Source organism: Somniosus microcephalus, chromosome 1 (assembly GCF_052327205.1).
Source record: "Somniosus microcephalus isolate GS21.2 chromosome 1, FLI_Smic_1.0, whole genome shotgun sequence".
NCBI lineage: Eukaryota > Metazoa > Chordata > Chondrichthyes > Squaliformes > Somniosidae > Somniosus > Somniosus microcephalus.
In genome coordinates, this window is record NC_140987.1 from 27167854 (window position 1) to 27185176 (window position 17323).

The following is a 17323-nucleotide window of genomic DNA, read 5'->3' on the forward strand; positions in this document are numbered from 1 at the left end:
TCCACGAGACCCACCTCCTGCTCCCTTGACCCTATTCCCACTAAACTGATGATCACCCAACTTCCATTCCTGACCCCCATGTTAGCTGATATTGTTGACGGTTCTCTCTCCTCGGGTACTGTCCCCCTCTCCTTCAAATCTGCCGTCATCACCCCTCTTAAAAAACCAACCCGTGACCCCCTCCGTTCTTGCAAATTACCGCCCCATCTCCAACCTCCCTTTCCTCTCCAAAGTCCTTGAACGTATTGTTGCCTTCCAAATACGTGCTTATCTTTTCCAGAATTTCATGTTTGAATCCTTCCAATCAGGTTTCCGCCCCTGCCACAGTACCGAAACGGCTCTCATCAAAGTCACAAATGACATCCTATGTAACGGTGACTGTGGTAAACTTTCCCTCCTCGTCCTTCTCGACCTGTATGCAGCCTTTGACACGGTTGACCACACCATCCTTCTCCACCGTCATCCAGCTGGGTGGGACTGCACTCGCCTGGTTCCATTCTTATCTATCCAGTTGCAGCCAGAGAATCACCTGCAACGACTTCTCTTCCCGCCCCCGCACCATTACCTCTGCTGTTTCCCAAGGATCTATCCTTGGCCCCCACCCATTTCTCATGTACATGCTGCCCCTCGGTGACATGTTGGTGACACCCAGCTCTACCTCACCACCACCTCGCTCGACTCCTCCACTGTCTCTAAATTGTCACACTGCTTGTCTGACTGACATCCAGTCCTGGATCAGCTGAAATTTCCTCCAACTAAAAATTGGAAAGAGTGAAGCCATTGTCTTCGGTCCCTGCCACAAATTCCAGAGCTTAGGGCCTTGGCAGCTGAAGGCATGGCCGCTGTAAAGTGCTATTAAATTGATTTTTTTTTTGCCGTTGCTGTTGCTCCTACATGTCTTTGATGCAGCTCATCCTGCCTCCTGTCGGATGATCTGGAGAAAGAGATGCAATTAAACCTATTCCCTCCGTCACTGTATGATGCACTGCCTGTAAAATGGGAGCAGGCTGGAGGGGGGCAGCACGCACTGGCGTATTATGATTGTTGCACTTGGGTTAAAAGAATGGCACTGGCAGAGTAACAGCAAGACTGCTCTGTATGAAATTTTAAAAATGGAAACAAATCTAAAAATCATTGACAATGTCTGTATGATTGTTCCAGGAACAATGTCAGTTTTTAAAAAAATACTCTCTTAAAATTACACATTGTTCAGTGTTTAGAACACGTCTAATGTGGCTTTTTCTTTGTTTTAATCTTGAAGGAGCCAATTATACAATGACGAATGGAGGTGGTATCAACAGCACTACACATTTATTGGACCTTTTGGATGAGCCTATACCAGGTGTTGGAACGTACGATGATTTCCACACCATTGACTGGGTGCGAGAGAAGTGCAAAGACCGGGAAAGGCACAGAAAGGTGGGTGCAATTAGTAATCCCATGTTGAATAATGGGGTAAACTGGTCTGCACAGGACCCTTGAATTCAGGAAAGCGGAGGATTTCGATATATTTTCATTTCAATAATTTAAAATTTCTGTCTTTTCCTAATCGTGGCTGGTCCTGAGACTTTTCTGTCGGTGGTGGCACTGCCAGCCTACTTTCCAGTAGCTGTTTTAGGAGAGTATGGGAAGGGACCACTCCATTACCAGTTTTCACTCTCTGCGACAGATGACCAAATGACGCACACTCTGTTGCAAAAGAGGAAGTCAGCTTATGGTTTCAAAGGTTTCAACCGTGGCTAATTAAATCAGATATTTAGAACCATAGGCCCCGATATTAACTGGGGCGGGTTGCGTAAGCTGGGGGTGGGGGGGGGGGGGGTGGGGCTGGGGGCAGCATGCTGTGGAGTTTTGACACCATAGTGTGCATCTTTTTTTTTCCACAGGTTCCCCACCCGGAAATCAGCCTGATTGACGGGCTTGACTTGCTGTCGGGCGGTGAGCACTCCAGAGGAGGGAACAGGAAAGGAACCTGTTGGTGTGTGGGGGAGGTGTGGAGTTGATCCTGGGGTGGGTGGATGGGGTGTCCGATGGCTTGGAAGAACATAGAAACATAGAAGATAGTTGCAGGAGTAGGCCATTCGGCCCCTCGAGCCTGCTCCGCCATTCAATGAGATCATGGCTGATCATCCAAATTCAGTACCCTGTCCCTGCTTTCTCCCCATATCCCTCGATCCCTTTAGCCTTAAGAAATATATCTAACTCCTTCTTGAATATATTTAATGAATTGGCCTCAACTGCCTTGTGTGGTAGAGAATTCCACAGGTTCACCACTCTCTGGGTGAAGAAATTCCTCCTCATCTCTGTCCTAAATGGCTTACCCCTTATCTTTAGACTGTGACCCCTGGTTCTGGACTCTCCCGCCATCGGGAACATCCTTCCTGCATCCAGTCTGTCTAGTCCTGTTAGAATTTTATAAGTTTCAATGAGATCCCCTCTCATTCTTCTAAACTCCAGCGAGTATAAGCCCAATCGACCCAATCTCTCCTCATACGTCATTCCTGCCATCCCAGGTATCAGTCTGGTGAATCTTCGCTGCACTCCCTCCGTGGCAAGAACATCCTTCCTCAGATAAGGTGACCAAAACTGCACACAATACTCAAGGTGTGGTCTCACCAAGGCCCTGTACAACTGCAGCAAGACATCCTTGTTCCTGTACTCGAATCCTCTCGCTATGAAGGCCAACATACCATTTGCCTTCTTAACCGCCTGCTGCACCTGCATGCTTACCTTCAGCGACTGGTGCACAAGGACACCCAGGTCTCGTTGCACTTCCCCTTTTCCCAATCTATTGCCGCTCAGATAATAATCTGCCTTCCTGGTGTTATAAGATAGCTTAGTGGGCTTGGAGGAATTGCTCCTGCTCCTCCTGGCCCATAAGCAGCGCTGTAAAGGCACTTACCTTTTCCCCGAAGCGGTCCTCGCCTTCCTTGAGCTGCTAAGTTTCCCGAGGCCTGGAAAACCTGGCTGACCAGTGTTAAACCTGTAAGAGAGATTAAATGGGAGCGGGTTGGCTGCCCATTCCCCTGCCCCGCCTCCATAAAACCTGGAAGTGGGTTTGGGTTTGAGATTTTTTAAATTTTTACATCTCACCTGACCCCCAACCCACCCGGGATTGGGGGTTAAAATTACCCCCTAGAATCAGAGAATGTTACAGCGCAGAAGGAGGCCATTCAGCCCATCACGCATGTGCTAGCTCTTTGAAAGAGCTCTCCAATTTGTCGCACACCCCTGCTCTTTCCCCATATCCCTGTAATTTTTTCCCCTTCAAGTATTTGTCCAATACCCTTTTGATAGTTACTATTGGATCTGCTTCCACCGCCCTTTCAGGCAGCGCATTCCAGTCATAGCAACTCGCTGCGTAAGTTTTTTTTCTTCCTTATGTCGCATCCAGTTCTTTTACCAATCACCATTAATCTGTGTCCTCTGGTTACCGACCCTTCTGCCACTGGAAACAGTTTCTAGTTATTTACTCTATCAAAACCCTTCATGATTTTGAACACCTCTATCATATCTCCTCTTAACCTCCTCTGCTCTGAGGAGAACATCCGCAGCTTCTCCAGTCTATCCACATAACTGAAGTCCCTCATCCCTGGTACCATTCTCGTCGAGCTCTTCTGCACCCTCTCTAAGGCCTTGACATCCTTCCTAAAGTGTGGTACCAGAATTGAACACAGTACACCAGTTGAGGCCGAACCAGTGATTTAGAAAGGTTGAGCATAACTTCCTTGCTTTTGTACTCTCTGCCTCTATTAATAAAGCCAATGATTCCATATACTTTTTTAATGGCCTTCTCAACTTGTCCTGCCACCTTCAAAGATTTGTGTACATAATCATCTACGTCTTTCTGTTCTTGCCCCCCCCTTTACAATTGTACCATTTAGTTTATATTGCCTCTTCTCATTCTTCCTACCAAAATGTATCACGTCACACTTCTCTGCGTGATTTGCTTATACAGGTACACTATCCCTTATCCGAAAGCCTTGGGACCAGCTGAGTTTCGGAATTTTTCGGATTTCAGAAGGTATTATTATAAGACTGGGAATTTTGTATTTAATATAAATTGTAAAATTTCAGGCTACCTTTTGCGACTGTTCCGGGGGGGGGTCGGGGTCGGGGGGGGGGGGTCGGGTCGTCGGGGGGGTGGGGGTCCGGGGGGGGGGGGGCGCGGTCGTGGGGGAGAAAAGAATATCGGACGGGCCGCGTTTCGGGTTGGCTCGGGAGAAAAGAATATCGGACGGGCCTCGGGTCGGGAGAAAAGAATATCGGTCAGGTCGGGTCGGGGGTGGGGGGGCGGGGAGAGAAAAGAATATCGGACGGGCTGCGGGTCGGGTCGGGGGGAGAAAAGAATATCGGACGGGCTGCTGCAGCTATCGGACGGGCCGCTGTATTGTTGGGTTCACTCTCCCGGTACCTCCTTCACACTGCCCGGCTCGGCCTGCAATCTCCTACCCAGGAGGGAACTCTGTGACCCTCTGCCCTGCTCAGCGTAAGTTGTGCGCCACTCTGGTCATGTCGTGCGCACGACTTACGCTGAACAAAAAAACTTTCGGTTTTTAGAGGTTTTCGGTTTTCGGAAGTTCGGATAAAGGATAGTCTACCTGTATTAAAAATTATTCACCTTCTCTTTGTCTTACGGTGTTGAGTCCTTGCTGCGTAGACAAGGAACTTCTCACTCTCAGATACTTTGTCCAATTTCCATTATTCATGTGTGAGCCCTGATGTCAGCAAGCAGCTTAATCATGTGGACATTCCTGCTCCCGTCTTTCACACTTGCGCACTACCAGTAGGTGGTTGTTGGATGAGAGCTAGGAGTGGGAATGGTGGATGGATTTTTTGTTTTGACTTTCCCCACAGAGATGCTAAGGCCATTCGTACACCCAGTTCAGTTGAAATCCGCTAACTCAGCAGAGACCAGGAACCAAGCCCGGGACCTTCACTGGCCTGTGTGCCTCAACACTTCACTGGATAAACCTGCGAACCCATCCAGAGAATCATGAAGTCAAATGTCTTAAAAGACAGAGAAAGTGACTGCAAGGCATTAACATGTTATCAAGCAGCCTGAGCACGAAACACATTTTTTTTTAGCAAAGCTGACTGAATTTTAATTAAAAGTAGGTTTTACAAAAAAAAGCAGACATCGCAAGTAATCCTTCCAAGTATCAAATATAAAATGACAAACTGGTGTGCTGGGATGCAGAGCATGCTAATACATTAAAGATGTCTTCCTGCAAGTGGTAATGGCAGAGGAAGCAACATTTAAATTGCCTCATTTGCTGGAGTACCGTCAGATGAAATCTTCACTTAGTTGTCCCACGCTATCAACTGAAACAGTCCACATTGCATGGAGCGCAACAAATAGTTTGAAATGTGTCTACAATTTGTCCGAACACATCACATACCCACACAGTTCAGCTAAATTTTGTCTTAGCATGTGGGACATCATGGCAATTGCACTTTCATCAAAGTTTAGCTTCTGTATCTGTTCAATGATGGTATGCAGAGAAGAAAATATACAATGTCAAGTTGTTGGTATTCTTTCTGTGTTTCCCAGCACACTGCCATGGAGTGCTGGAATGCAGGTTCATGCCAAAAATTGAGTTCACAGCAGGGTTGTTTGGGAGAGGTCGGAGTGAAGCCAAGGCACATTGAGTGAAAACTTGAGAGTGCCAACTTTTCCCAGCTTTAGCAGCATTGGCAGAGGTTTGGGAGCAATTTGCTTGCCTAAAAAGGAGAATCTAGAGGGCATATTTCTTTTGCGCTTGTCAAGGCAAGGGATGTTAGGACTGCAAAATGGAACACTTTCCTGTTTCAGGCAGCCTCTTTCAGCACTACCTGTAGCACAATCAGCTGCTAAGTAAAGCTCTTACTCTACCCCAATGCACCCCCACCAGTGTGCCATTTTCATTCCTCATATGACTCATGTTTGTGAGCTCTTTGGGAGAGATTGACGATCAGTGCTAATTAGGGACAGTTTAGTGTTGTCACCCCTTGACCTCTTGCACCCTGCATGAGACTGCCGAAATGGGATGCTTATAATTGGATGAATCTCCTCTCCTTAATCAGTAAGGAGGATCCAGATCCAGGTTCCAGAGATAAAGGGCAGTGTGCTAACCCACTGTACCACCCAATCTCCGAGATAAAGGGCAGTGTGCTAACACACTGTACCACCCAATCTCCGAGAGATAAAGGGCGGTGTGCTAACCCACTGTACCACCCAATCTCCGAGTGATAAAGGGCAGTGTGCTAACACACTGTACCACCCAATCTCCGAGAGATAAAGGGCGGTGTGCTAACCCACTGTACCACCCAATCTCCGAGAGATAAAGGGCAGTGTGCTAACCCACTGTACCACCCAATCTCCGAGAGAGAAAGGGCGGTGTGCTAACCCACTGTACCACCCAATCTCCGAGAGATAAAGGGCAGTGTGCTAACCCACTGTACCACCCAATCTCCGAGAGATAAAGGGCAGTGTGCTAACCCACTGTACCACCCAATCTCCGAGAGAGAAAGGGCAGTGTGCTAACCCACTGTACCACCCAATCTCCGAGAGATAAAGGGCGGTGTGCTAACCCACTGTACCACGCAATCTCCGAGAGATAAAGGGCGGTGTGCTAACCCACTGTACCACCCAATCTCCGAGAGATAAAGGGCGGTGTGCCAACCCACTGTACCACCCAATCTCCGAGAGATAAAGGGCGGTGTGCTAACCCACTGTACCACCCAATCTCTGAGATAAAGGGCGGTGTGCTAACCCACTTTACCACCCAATCTCCGAGAGATAAAGGGCGGTGTGCTAACACACTGTACTACAGGGAGCAGGTAAGTGATTGGTTGGTGAGTATTTCTCTATTTTTTAAACTTTAACTCTGTGGTTTATAGTTGCTAAGGTCTTTCTGGTGTAGCGGGGACTGTTGGTAAACCATACAAGCGCCCTAGAGTATATCTTTAACTGGTGGTATTGAATTAATTTAAATTAATTAAAGGGGTAAGTCATGCCAGGAGAACCCAGCCCCGTGTTATGCTCCTCTTGCTCTATGTGGGAATTCAGGGACGCTGCCAGTGTCCCTGACGACTACGTGTGCCAGAAATGCATCCAGCTGCAGCTACCAGCAGACCGCATGGAGGCGCTGGAGCTGCAGATGGATGGGCTTTGGAGCATTCACGATGCTGAGAGGGTCGTGGATTACACGTTTGATAAGTTGGTCACGCCGCAGGGTAGGGCTGCACAGGCAGAAGGGAAATGGGTGACCATCAGGCAGAGCAGTAGAGGCAGACAGGTAGTGCAGCGGACCCCTGTGGCCATCCCCCTTTCAAGCAGGTATACCAATTTGGATACTGTTGAGGGGGATGACTTACCAGAGGAAGGCAGCAGCAGCCAACTTCCTGGCACCAGGGTGCTTCTGCTGCTCAGGAAGGGAGGAAAAAGAGTGGGAGAGCAATAGTGGTCGGAGATTCTATCGTAAGGGGAACAGATAGGCGTTTCTGTGGCCGTAGACGTGACTCCAGGATGTTTGTTGCCTCCCCTGGTGCCAGGGTCAAGGATGTCACTGAACGGCTGCAGGGCATTCTGAAGGGGGAGGGTGAACAGTCAGAGGTCGTGGTTCACATTGGGACCAACGACATAGGTAGGAAGAGCGGATGAGGTCCTGCAGCAAGAATTTAGGGAGCTAGGTAGCAGATTAAAGAGTAGGACCTCAAAGGTTGTAATCTCTGGATTACTCCCGTGCCATGTGCTAGTGAGTATAGGAATAGGAGGATAGAGCAGATGAATGCGTGGCTAAAGAGTTGGTGCAGTGAGGGAGGGCTTTAGTTTCCTGGAGCACTGGGCCTGCTTCTGGGGAAGGTGGGATTGTACAAGTCGGACGGGTTCGCACCTCCCTGAACCAGAGTGGGACAAATATCCTTGCGGGGAGGTTTGCTAGCACTGTTCGGGGGGGTTAAACTAAAATGGCAGGGGGTTGGGAACCTGAGCAAGGAGACAGAGGAAAGGAAAACAGGGATAAAAGCAAAAGATAGAAAGGAGAAAAACAAAAGTGGCAGTCAGAGAAATCAACGGTTTAAATCAAACGTGGCCACAGTAAATAATAATTCTAATAGGTCTAAGAGCGTTAAAAAAACAAGCCTGAAGGCTTTGTGTCTTAATGCGAGGAGCATTTGTAATAAGGTGGATGAATTGGCTGCGCAAATAGAGGTAAACGAATATGATTTGGTTGGGATTACGGAAACATGGCTCAAGGATGGCCAAGACTGGGAACTCAACATCCAGGGGTATTCGATATTCAGGAAAGATAGGCAAAAAGGAAAGGGAGGTGGGGTAGCATTACTGGTTAAAGAAGGGATTAATACAATTGTAATGAAGGATATTAGCTCTGATGATGTGGAATCTGTATGGGTAGAATTGAGAAATACTAAGGGGGAAAAAACATTAGTGGGAGTGGTATATAGACCTCCAAACAGTAAGGCGGAGGTTGGGGATGGCATTAAAAGGGAAATTAAAGAAGCGTGCAATAAGGGCACAGCAGTCATCATGGGTGACTTTAATCTACATATAGATTGGGCTAACCAAATTAGTAACAATACTGTGGAGGAGGAATTCCTGGAGTGTTTACGGGATGGTTTCCTGGACCAATATGTCGAGGAACCAACCAGAGATCAGGCCATCTTAGACTGGGTATTATGTAACGAGAAAGGATTAATTAGCAATCTTGTTGTAAGAGGCCCCTTGGGTCGGAGCGATCATAATATGATCGAATTCTTCATTAAGATGGAGAATGAAGTAGTTGACTCAGAGACTAGGGTCCTCAATTTAAATAAAGGAAACTACGATGGTCTGAGGAGCAAGTTGGGTAGGATTGATTGGGGAATGTCACTCAAAGGGTTGCCGGTGGATAGGCAATGGCAAACATTCAAAGGCCGAATGGATGAGCTACAGAATTTGTTCATCCCAGTTTGGCATAAAAATAAAACAAAAAAGGTGACTCAACCGTGGCTAACAAGGGAAATTAGGGATAACATAAGATCCCAGGAGAGGACATATAAATTGGCCAGAAAAAACAATAATCCTGAGGATTGGGAGCAGTTTAGGAGTCAACAAAGGAGGACAAAGGGATTAATTAAGAAAGGGAAAATAGAGTAAGCTAGCAGGGAACATAAAAACTGACTGTAAAAGCTTTTATAGATATGTGAAGAGAAAAAGATTGGTGAAGTCAAGCGTAGGTCCCTTACAGTCAGAATCAGGGGAATTTATAATGAGAAACAAGGAAATGGCAGACCAACTAAATACATACTTTGGTTCTGTCTTCACAAAGGAGGACACAAATAACCTCCCAGAGATGCCGGGGAACATAGGGTCTGATGAAAGGGAGGAACTGAAAGAAATCAGTATTTGTAGGGAAATGGTGTTAGGAAAATTGATGGGACTGAAGGCCGATAAATCCCCAGGGCCTGATGGTCTACATCCCAGGGTACTTAAGGAAGTGGCCCTAGAGATAGTAAATGCATTGCTGGTCATCTTCCAGAACTCGATGGACTCTGGAACGGTACCCATGGATTGGAGGGTAGCTAATGTTACCCCACTATTCAAAAAAGGTGGTAGAGAAAAAGTGGGGAATTATAGACCGGTAAGCCTGACATCGGTAGTGGGGAAAATGCTAGAGTCTATTATAAAAGATGTAATAGCAGAGCACTTGGAAAGCAGTGACAGGATCGGACAAAGTCAACATGGATTTACAAAAGGTAAATCATGCTTGACTAATTGACTGGAATTTTTTGAGGATGTAACTGGTAAAATAGATAAGGGAGAACCAGTGGATGTGGTGTATTTGGACTTTCAGAAGGCTTTCGATAAGGTCCCACATAAGAGATAAGCGTGCAAAATTAAGGCACATGGGATTGGGGGCAAGGCATTGACTTGGATAGAGAACTGGTTGGCGGACAGAAAGCCAAGAGTTGGAATAAACGGGTCATTTTCCGAGTGGCAGGCAGTGACTAATGGGGTAACGCAAGGATCGGTCCTAGGACCCCAGCTGTTCACAATATATATTAATGATCTGGACGAGGGAATTGGATGTAATATCTCCAAATTTGCAGACGACACAAAGCTGGGTGGGAGGGTAAGCTGTGAGGAGGATGTCGTGAAACTCCAGTACGATTTGGACAGATTGGGTGATTGGGCAGAAACATGGCAAATGCACTATAATGTGGATAAATGAGAGGTTATCCACTTTGGTGGCAAAAACAGGAAGGCAGATTATTATTTGAATGGCAATAGATTGAGAGAAGGGGAAGTGCAAAGAGACCTGGGTGTTATTGTGCACCAGTCGCTGAAGGTAAGCATGCAGGTGCAGCAGGCGGTTAAGAAGGCAAATGGTATGTTGGCCTTCGTAGCAAGAGGGTTCGAGTACAGGAACAAGGATGTCTTGCGACAGTTGTACAGGGCCTTGGTGAGACCGCACCTTGAGTATTGTGTGCAGTTTTGGTCACCTTACTTGAGGAAGGACGTTCTTGCCATGGAGGGAGTGCAGCGAAGATTCACCAAGCTGATACCTGGGATGGCAGGAATGATGTACGAGGAGAGATTGTGTCGATTGGGCTTATACTCACTGGAGTTTAGAAGATTGAGAGGGGATCTCATCGAAACCTATAAAATTCTGTCAGGTCTGGACAGACTAGATGCAGGAAGGATGTTTCTGATGGCCGGGAGTCCAGAACCAGGGGTCATAGTCTAAGGATAAGGGGTAAGCCATTTAGGACTGAAATGAGGAGGAATTTCTTCAGCCAGAGAGTGGTTAACCTTATGGAATTCTCTGCCACAGAGGTCGGTGGAGGCCAGTTCATTAAATATATTCAAGAAAGAGTTGGATATATTTCTTAAGGCTAAAGGGATCAAGGGATATGGGGAGAAGGCAGGGACAGGGTACTGAAATTGGATGATCAGCCATGATCTCATTGAATGGCGGAGCAGGCTCGAAGGGCCGAATGGCCTACTCCTGCTCCTATCTTCTATGTTTCTATCTCCGAGAGATAAAGGGCGGTGTGCTAACCCACTGTACCACCCAATCTCCGAGAGATAAAGGGCGGTGTGCTAACCCACTGTACCACCCAATCTCCGAGAGATAAAGGGCAGTGTGCTAACCCACTGTACCACCCAATCTCCGAGAGATAAAGGGCAGTGTGCTAACCCACTGTACCACCCAATCTCCGAGAGATAAAGGGCGGTGTGCTAACCCACTGTACCACCCAATCTCCGAGAGATAAAGGGCAGTGTGCTAACCCACTGTACCACCCAATCTCCGAGAGATAAAGGGCAGTGTGCTAACCCACTGTACCACCCAATCTCCGAGAGATAAAGGGCAGTGTGCTAACCCACTGTACCACCCAATCTCCGAGAGATAAAGGGCGGTGTGCTAACCCACTGTACCACCCAGTCTCCGAGATATAAAGGGCAGTGTGCTAACCCAGTGTACCACCCAATCTCCGAGAGATAAAGGGCGGTGTGCTAACACACTGTACCACCCAATCTCCCTATGTGTTTTTTAATAACGTGTAAAGATGCATATTGCTTATTTTTTGTTTTGTTTTTTAGCGCCAGTATATCTAACATCTAAGTAGCTTGAATTCCATAACTAGCTTTTTTGGAACTAATAGCAGCAGAATCAGATTCCTTTTGGACAATAAAAGCAGCTAAAGCAATAGCAGATTTGCTAAGTTTTCTCCTCCTCATATCCCATATGTGCACTATCCCAGGCTGAGATGTCAGGCAACCTGCTCTGAGGCTACTGCTCATGCTGCTGGCTGAGTGCCGGTAAGGAGTTCTGTTGGGAGTTGTCCAGGCTTTTACTTTACTTGTTTGTAGTTCAATCGGATAACTAGTTTTTTTTTAACCATGAACCAAGTTAAGGGGCTATCTATAATTTTCATGAGCACTCGGTGAGGTTGGTTACTTGTCCGTATACACTTGCAGAAATTGGAGTTTTATTTTCCTATTGTAGAAGTATATCTTCGAGGTGGAAAGCAAAAATTTCTCTTCAAACTTTTGAAAGATGAAAATTGTAAGCTGCTTTTGCATCGGCCTTCGAGGGGTGCTTGCGCTGCTGGTTGCTGACATGCTGATTTTGCATCTGTGGGAAACTCACCCTGGACAAGAGCAGCTCATTGGCCGAGACTTGAAGTGCCTTGCTTCACGTTCCCATCCCCTTTCTCGTTTCCCAGTGTGTCTCGCTTTTCTCTTGCACACGCCACACACATGCCAAATGAACAGGTCACCATAATTATACTGAACCTATACTGTAACCAACCTTGTAAGGCCAATGTATTAGCGGGTTGACCACATTATCAGCACATAAGATAAGAACATAAGAAGTAGGAGCAGGAGCAGGCCATACGGCCCCTCGGGCCTGCTCCGCCATTCAATAGGATCATGGCTGATCCGAACCTAGACTCACGTCCACTTCCCTGCCGGCTCCCCATAACCCTTAATTCCCTTATCAGCTAGGAAACTGTCTATCTCCGTTTTAAATTTATTTAATGTCGCAGCTTCCACAGCTCTCTGAGGTAGCAAATTCCATAGATTTACTACCCTCTGAGTGAAGAAGTTTCTCCTCATCTCAGTTTTGAAACGGCAGCCCCTTATTCCAAGATTATGCACCCTAGTTCTAGTCTCACCCATCAGTGGAAACATCCTCCCCGCATTCACCCGATCAAGCCCCCTCACAATCTTATATGTTTCGATAAGATCGCCTCTCATTCTTCTGAATTCCAATGAGTGGAGGCCCAACCTACTCAACCTTTCCTCATAAGTCAACCCCCTCATCTCCAGAATCAACCGAGTGAACCTTCTCTGAACTGCCTCGAGAGCAAGTATATCTTTTCTTAAATATGGAAACCAAAACTACGCAGTATTCCAGGTGTGGCCTCACCAGTACCCTGTATAACTGAAGCAAGACTTCCCTGCTTTTGTACTCCATCCCCCTTGCAATAAAAGCCAAGATTCCATTGGCCTTCCTGATCACCTGCTGTACCTGTACATGAGAGAAATTTGGCTGAGATTTTCCAGGGGGGCCAGGGTGGCGTGGTCAGCGGGCGTGATCGGTGGCCGGTCGGGTGGAAAAGTGTTTTTTGTCCCTAGTGGGTCGGGACCCCGCTGTGAACCTGCAACCACATGCCTTTCCCCGATGTTGGGTTTGTCAGCGATGAGCAGACCCGATACGCAGCGGTGGGGGACCCAATTCAGGTCATTATGACCTTGTTTAGAGATCGCTAAGAATACATTTAAGCTCACCTTTTGATTTTACATGCTTGCCCACGGGGTCCTCGCTGCTCGGGGATCACGTCTGTAAAGCTGAGGCGGGAGGTCAGTGGCCATTGAATCAGCTGTTGAGTTGACAGCTTCAAATGTAAAGTAAAAGCTCCCACCTTACAGAGATATCTTCCCTCAGCCACAAGCTCTTCCTCACTGGATTTCCACAACAGATTCACCATGCTGCAAGTCTTTACACAAGTCTCCATCCAGTCTGACCTCATTACCTCTCCCACCATTGACAGATCGCTTCTGTCATCTCTGCTTCACCTGCCATCTATTCCATCAACATGAATGCCCTTTACACTATCTCACATTGGTCCTCAGAATTCCACCAAGATCAGCCCCAACACCAGCAGCACCAACAACACCAACCTACTCCACAATCAACTAATGCTGCACAGGACAGAGGGCATCAGCACCTGACCACATTGCTGCCAGGGATGGCCTCACCATGGCCAGATTTACTTCACTTGACGCTGTACACCCTGACTGCCATATGATACGCCACTTGGCACCACCCCACACCAACACCATAAAGCATCCCAACAATACCCAAGCAGTTCCTTTCACACTCGTCACCATTGGGTGGAGTACCGTTAAGTCTCACCATTCACTGCAACTCACTAAGCCACTTCCAAAGGCGCACACAAATCTGTCCAAGAACGGCAAGTGTTGAAAATAAAGGTTTCAGTGTTTGACACCACATTAACAGAAACTTTACATGAACATTGCATAAAACACCCAAGTGCCTACCCTTGTGTGTTGTTAGTTGGTATGATTGCACTAGGATGAGGGTGAGTGTGAGGGTTGGCTAGTGAGTTGGGGATGTAATAATATAGATAGAGAGAGGAATGGGTGGAAGTCCAAGGTAAGTTGGTGTGAGTTAAGATGTGCAGTAATAGGGTAGGGAAGGCAGAGTGATGGGGATGTGATGCGAGGCACAGCAGTATGAGGTCGAGTATAGCTTTGTACTAACATTTCCTGATCTACAGAGATCATTGAAACGTTTGCGACACTGCACCCAGGTTCTCCTGACCACATTCCTGCATGTGCCCTCCTCTGCAACGTGCAACCAGGCTGTGTTGGTCTCCTGGGGAGGTCTCCCTGCGTGCTTTGACTTCCTCCATAAGTATATGGAGGAAGTCATGGGAGAGCCTGGCTGCAGCCTTGCATCTATGTGCAGTGATCGTCAGTGTTTGCAGCACCTCAGTGCTGTAGAACACTGACAGCACAAATGTCCAAATAAAGTTGGCCATAGTCCCTTTAAGGAAACTGGACGCATCATCAAATGACGTCACCAGAGCCGCTTCCTCTAATTGGCTGGGAAACGCACTAGGCGGGCATAACGAGCCCAGTCAAAGGAAATTCATTTCAAACTGCGAGATGGAGCCAGCAGCAGGGTCGGGACCCACCGAGGTGAGCAAAATCGCGGCCTTTGTGCTAATTGAGTTGGGAAGAGGGATGTAAAACCATTGTGAAGGCGCATTGTCACCCATATCTTGTTTTGCACACGCGCACACTCTCTTGTGCACTCTCGCATACTTAACCATTCCCAGTAAATTCCTACAGTGTGTGAAGGCTACTTCTCGTCAAAGATTGACGGAAGTCCTACCGGGTAGATAATCATAATTTGTAGCATGGTAAGTAGTACTCCAGCACATTGCTCAGGAAGGGAATGAAGAAGAGCAATTGCTGCCCGTTGTTATCAATGCAACCTTACTGATTTCCTTACAATGTTATTTAATCACGTTTAAATTGAGGCCTATTTTCAAGTTGTATCTTCATTTGCAGTGTGAATGGAAAAATGTTCAAAGCGGTTGGATTGCAGAAAATACCTTGTGAAACTATGTTTGTCACTTGTGATCTCTATACTATACTATGCAGGAAGCTTGAGTACTGTGAGGCAAACAATGTATAAAATAATTCAGTATTTATTCATTACAGATTACCAGCAAGAAGAAAGATTCAGTGTGGGAGTTTATAAAAAGCCTGTACGATGCTTGGTCAGGATGGCTGGTTGTAACGCTGACTGGTCTGGCATCAGGTAAGGAAATCTCAAGAGCATCACAGACCACAAAGACAACTGCTAAAGATCTTCTCAATGTGAAATGTATTGCAGTTGAAGTCCAGTGGTCTAATGCTTGATGAAGCCTTTATATTGTGATTTAAAAAAAAATAGAACTAATTAGGAATAATAAGTTGACCGTGATATTGAAAGACTGAAGCTCAGAAGTAGCTGGATTGTGAATTGTCTTTTACTGAACTTCCATAAGCTACAAAGACCGATAAGGATGCTGACTTTGTCATTTAAATATTTACACGAGGGGGTATGAGAAGTGGTACGCCTTTTATCGCCAATAGTATTCATACTTTTGTTTTATTCATTCATGGGATGTGGACGTCGCTGGCATGGCCAGCATTTATTGCCCATTCCTAATTGCCCTCGAGAAGGTGGTGGTGAGCCGCCTTCTTGAACCGCTGCAGTCCGTGTGGTGAAGGTACTCCCACTGTGCTGTTAGGGAGGGAGTTCCAGGATTTTGACCCAGCGCCGATGAAGGAATGTGATATATTTCTAAGTCAGGATGGTGTGTGACTTGGAGGGGAACTTGAAGGTGGTAGTGTTCCAATGCGCCTGCTGCCCTTGTCCTTCTAGGGGGTAGAGGTCGTGGGTTTGGGAAGTACTGTTGCAGAAGACTTGGCGAGTTGCTGCAGTGCATCGTGTGGATGGTACTCACTGCAGCCATGTGCGCCGGTGGTGGAGTGAGTATTGGTATCACTGATAACAGGATTTATACTTTTAACTTTGGTATCAATGTGATTTTATACAGTTAGAAAGTTGATTATGCAAACTACGGAAAGGAGGATTGAAAGGGGAGTGCCACCAACAACTTTCACTCTTGATGTAATAAAACGTCCTAACATGTTCCACAGAGGTGATAACCACTGAACTTTGAGCAGAGGTGGGAGAAGGGTTCGGAATAATGACTGATGACGCAGGGGTTGAAATTCCACTGGGGTTCTCTGGATTGTCACTACCACTGGCGGAAGGTCCGTGGAAAACCTGGGAGAACAGCGTGGATGGTGTATATGCCGCTTCTCCGGGGTTTCCGGGGATCTTCTGCCGATGTTCCGGCTGATCATCAGGGCAACCCCCCGTGGAAATTCAGCAGTAAAGAAAGAGAGAATTTGCATTTACACTGCGCCATTCACGTCCTCAGGACACCCACAGCCAAAGAATTACTTTTGAAGTGTTTTTTTTTTTGGCAAACATGGCAGCCAATATGGCCAAAGCACAGTTCCACAAACAGCAAGTAATTGTTTTACATGGGGTTTTTTTGGGCTGACGGATGAATGTTGACCATGATGCCAGGAGAACTTTTACATTCACCTGAATGGGCAGAAGCTGCACGGGTTAAACAATTCACTCGAAAGTTGGCACCTTTGACAAAGTAGCACTTCCTCAGTACTGCCCTGCACTATATTATCTGCTCAGGTTTTGGAGTGAGGCTTGAGCCCATAACCTGCTGGCTCAGTTGGCATTGATGCCACTGAGACAAGCTGACACTTCAAAGGTCAACGAGATAGGTTTTGAATAGACTCAAGAGTTGTAGGTTGGGATGGCTGAACAACAGCAACAACTTGTATTTATATAGCGCCTTTAACATAGTAAAACATCCCAAGGCGCTTCACAGGAGTATTATGAGACGAAAAAAATTTGACACCGAGCCAATTGAGAAATTAGGGCAGGTGACCAAAAGCTTGGTCAAAGAGGTAGGTTTTAAGGACCATCTTAAAGGAAGAAAGAGAGGTAGAAAGGCAAAGAGGTTTAGGCAGGAAATTCCAGAGCTTAGGGCCCAGGCAACAGAAGGCACGGCCACCAATGACTGAGCGATTATAATCAGAGATGCTCAAGAGGGCAGAATAGAGGAGCACAGATATCTCGGGCGGTGGTGGGGCTGAAGGAGATTACAGAGATAGGGAGGGGCGAGGCCATGGAGGGATTTGAAAACAAGGATGAGA

General features: G+C 46.9%; 1 protein-coding gene across 13 annotated transcripts in view; it reads left to right on the top strand.

Annotated features, from left to right (window-relative positions):
• LOC147124002 (H(+)/Cl(-) exchange transporter 3) overlaps positions 1 to 17323 on the top strand; it is a 193632-nt gene that overhangs the window by 95969 nt on the left and 80340 nt on the right. For 10 of the 13 annotated variants that reach the window (XR_015075155.1, XM_085976158.1, XM_085976327.1 and 7 more), the window contains 2 exons: positions 1262 to 1419; positions 15248 to 15347. Coding sequence is in view for 11 of the 13 variants with exons in the window: in XM_085976158.1 (XP_085832284.1) it covers positions 1262 to 1419; positions 15248 to 15347 (258 nt within the window). In the remaining 2 variants the exon portion in view is untranslated. Of the gene's footprint in view, positions 1 to 1261; positions 1420 to 1886; positions 1939 to 15247; positions 15348 to 17323 lie in introns of those variants that run through there. The other 3 variants (XM_085976242.1, XM_085976652.1, XM_085976707.1) reach the window with 3 other exon arrangements.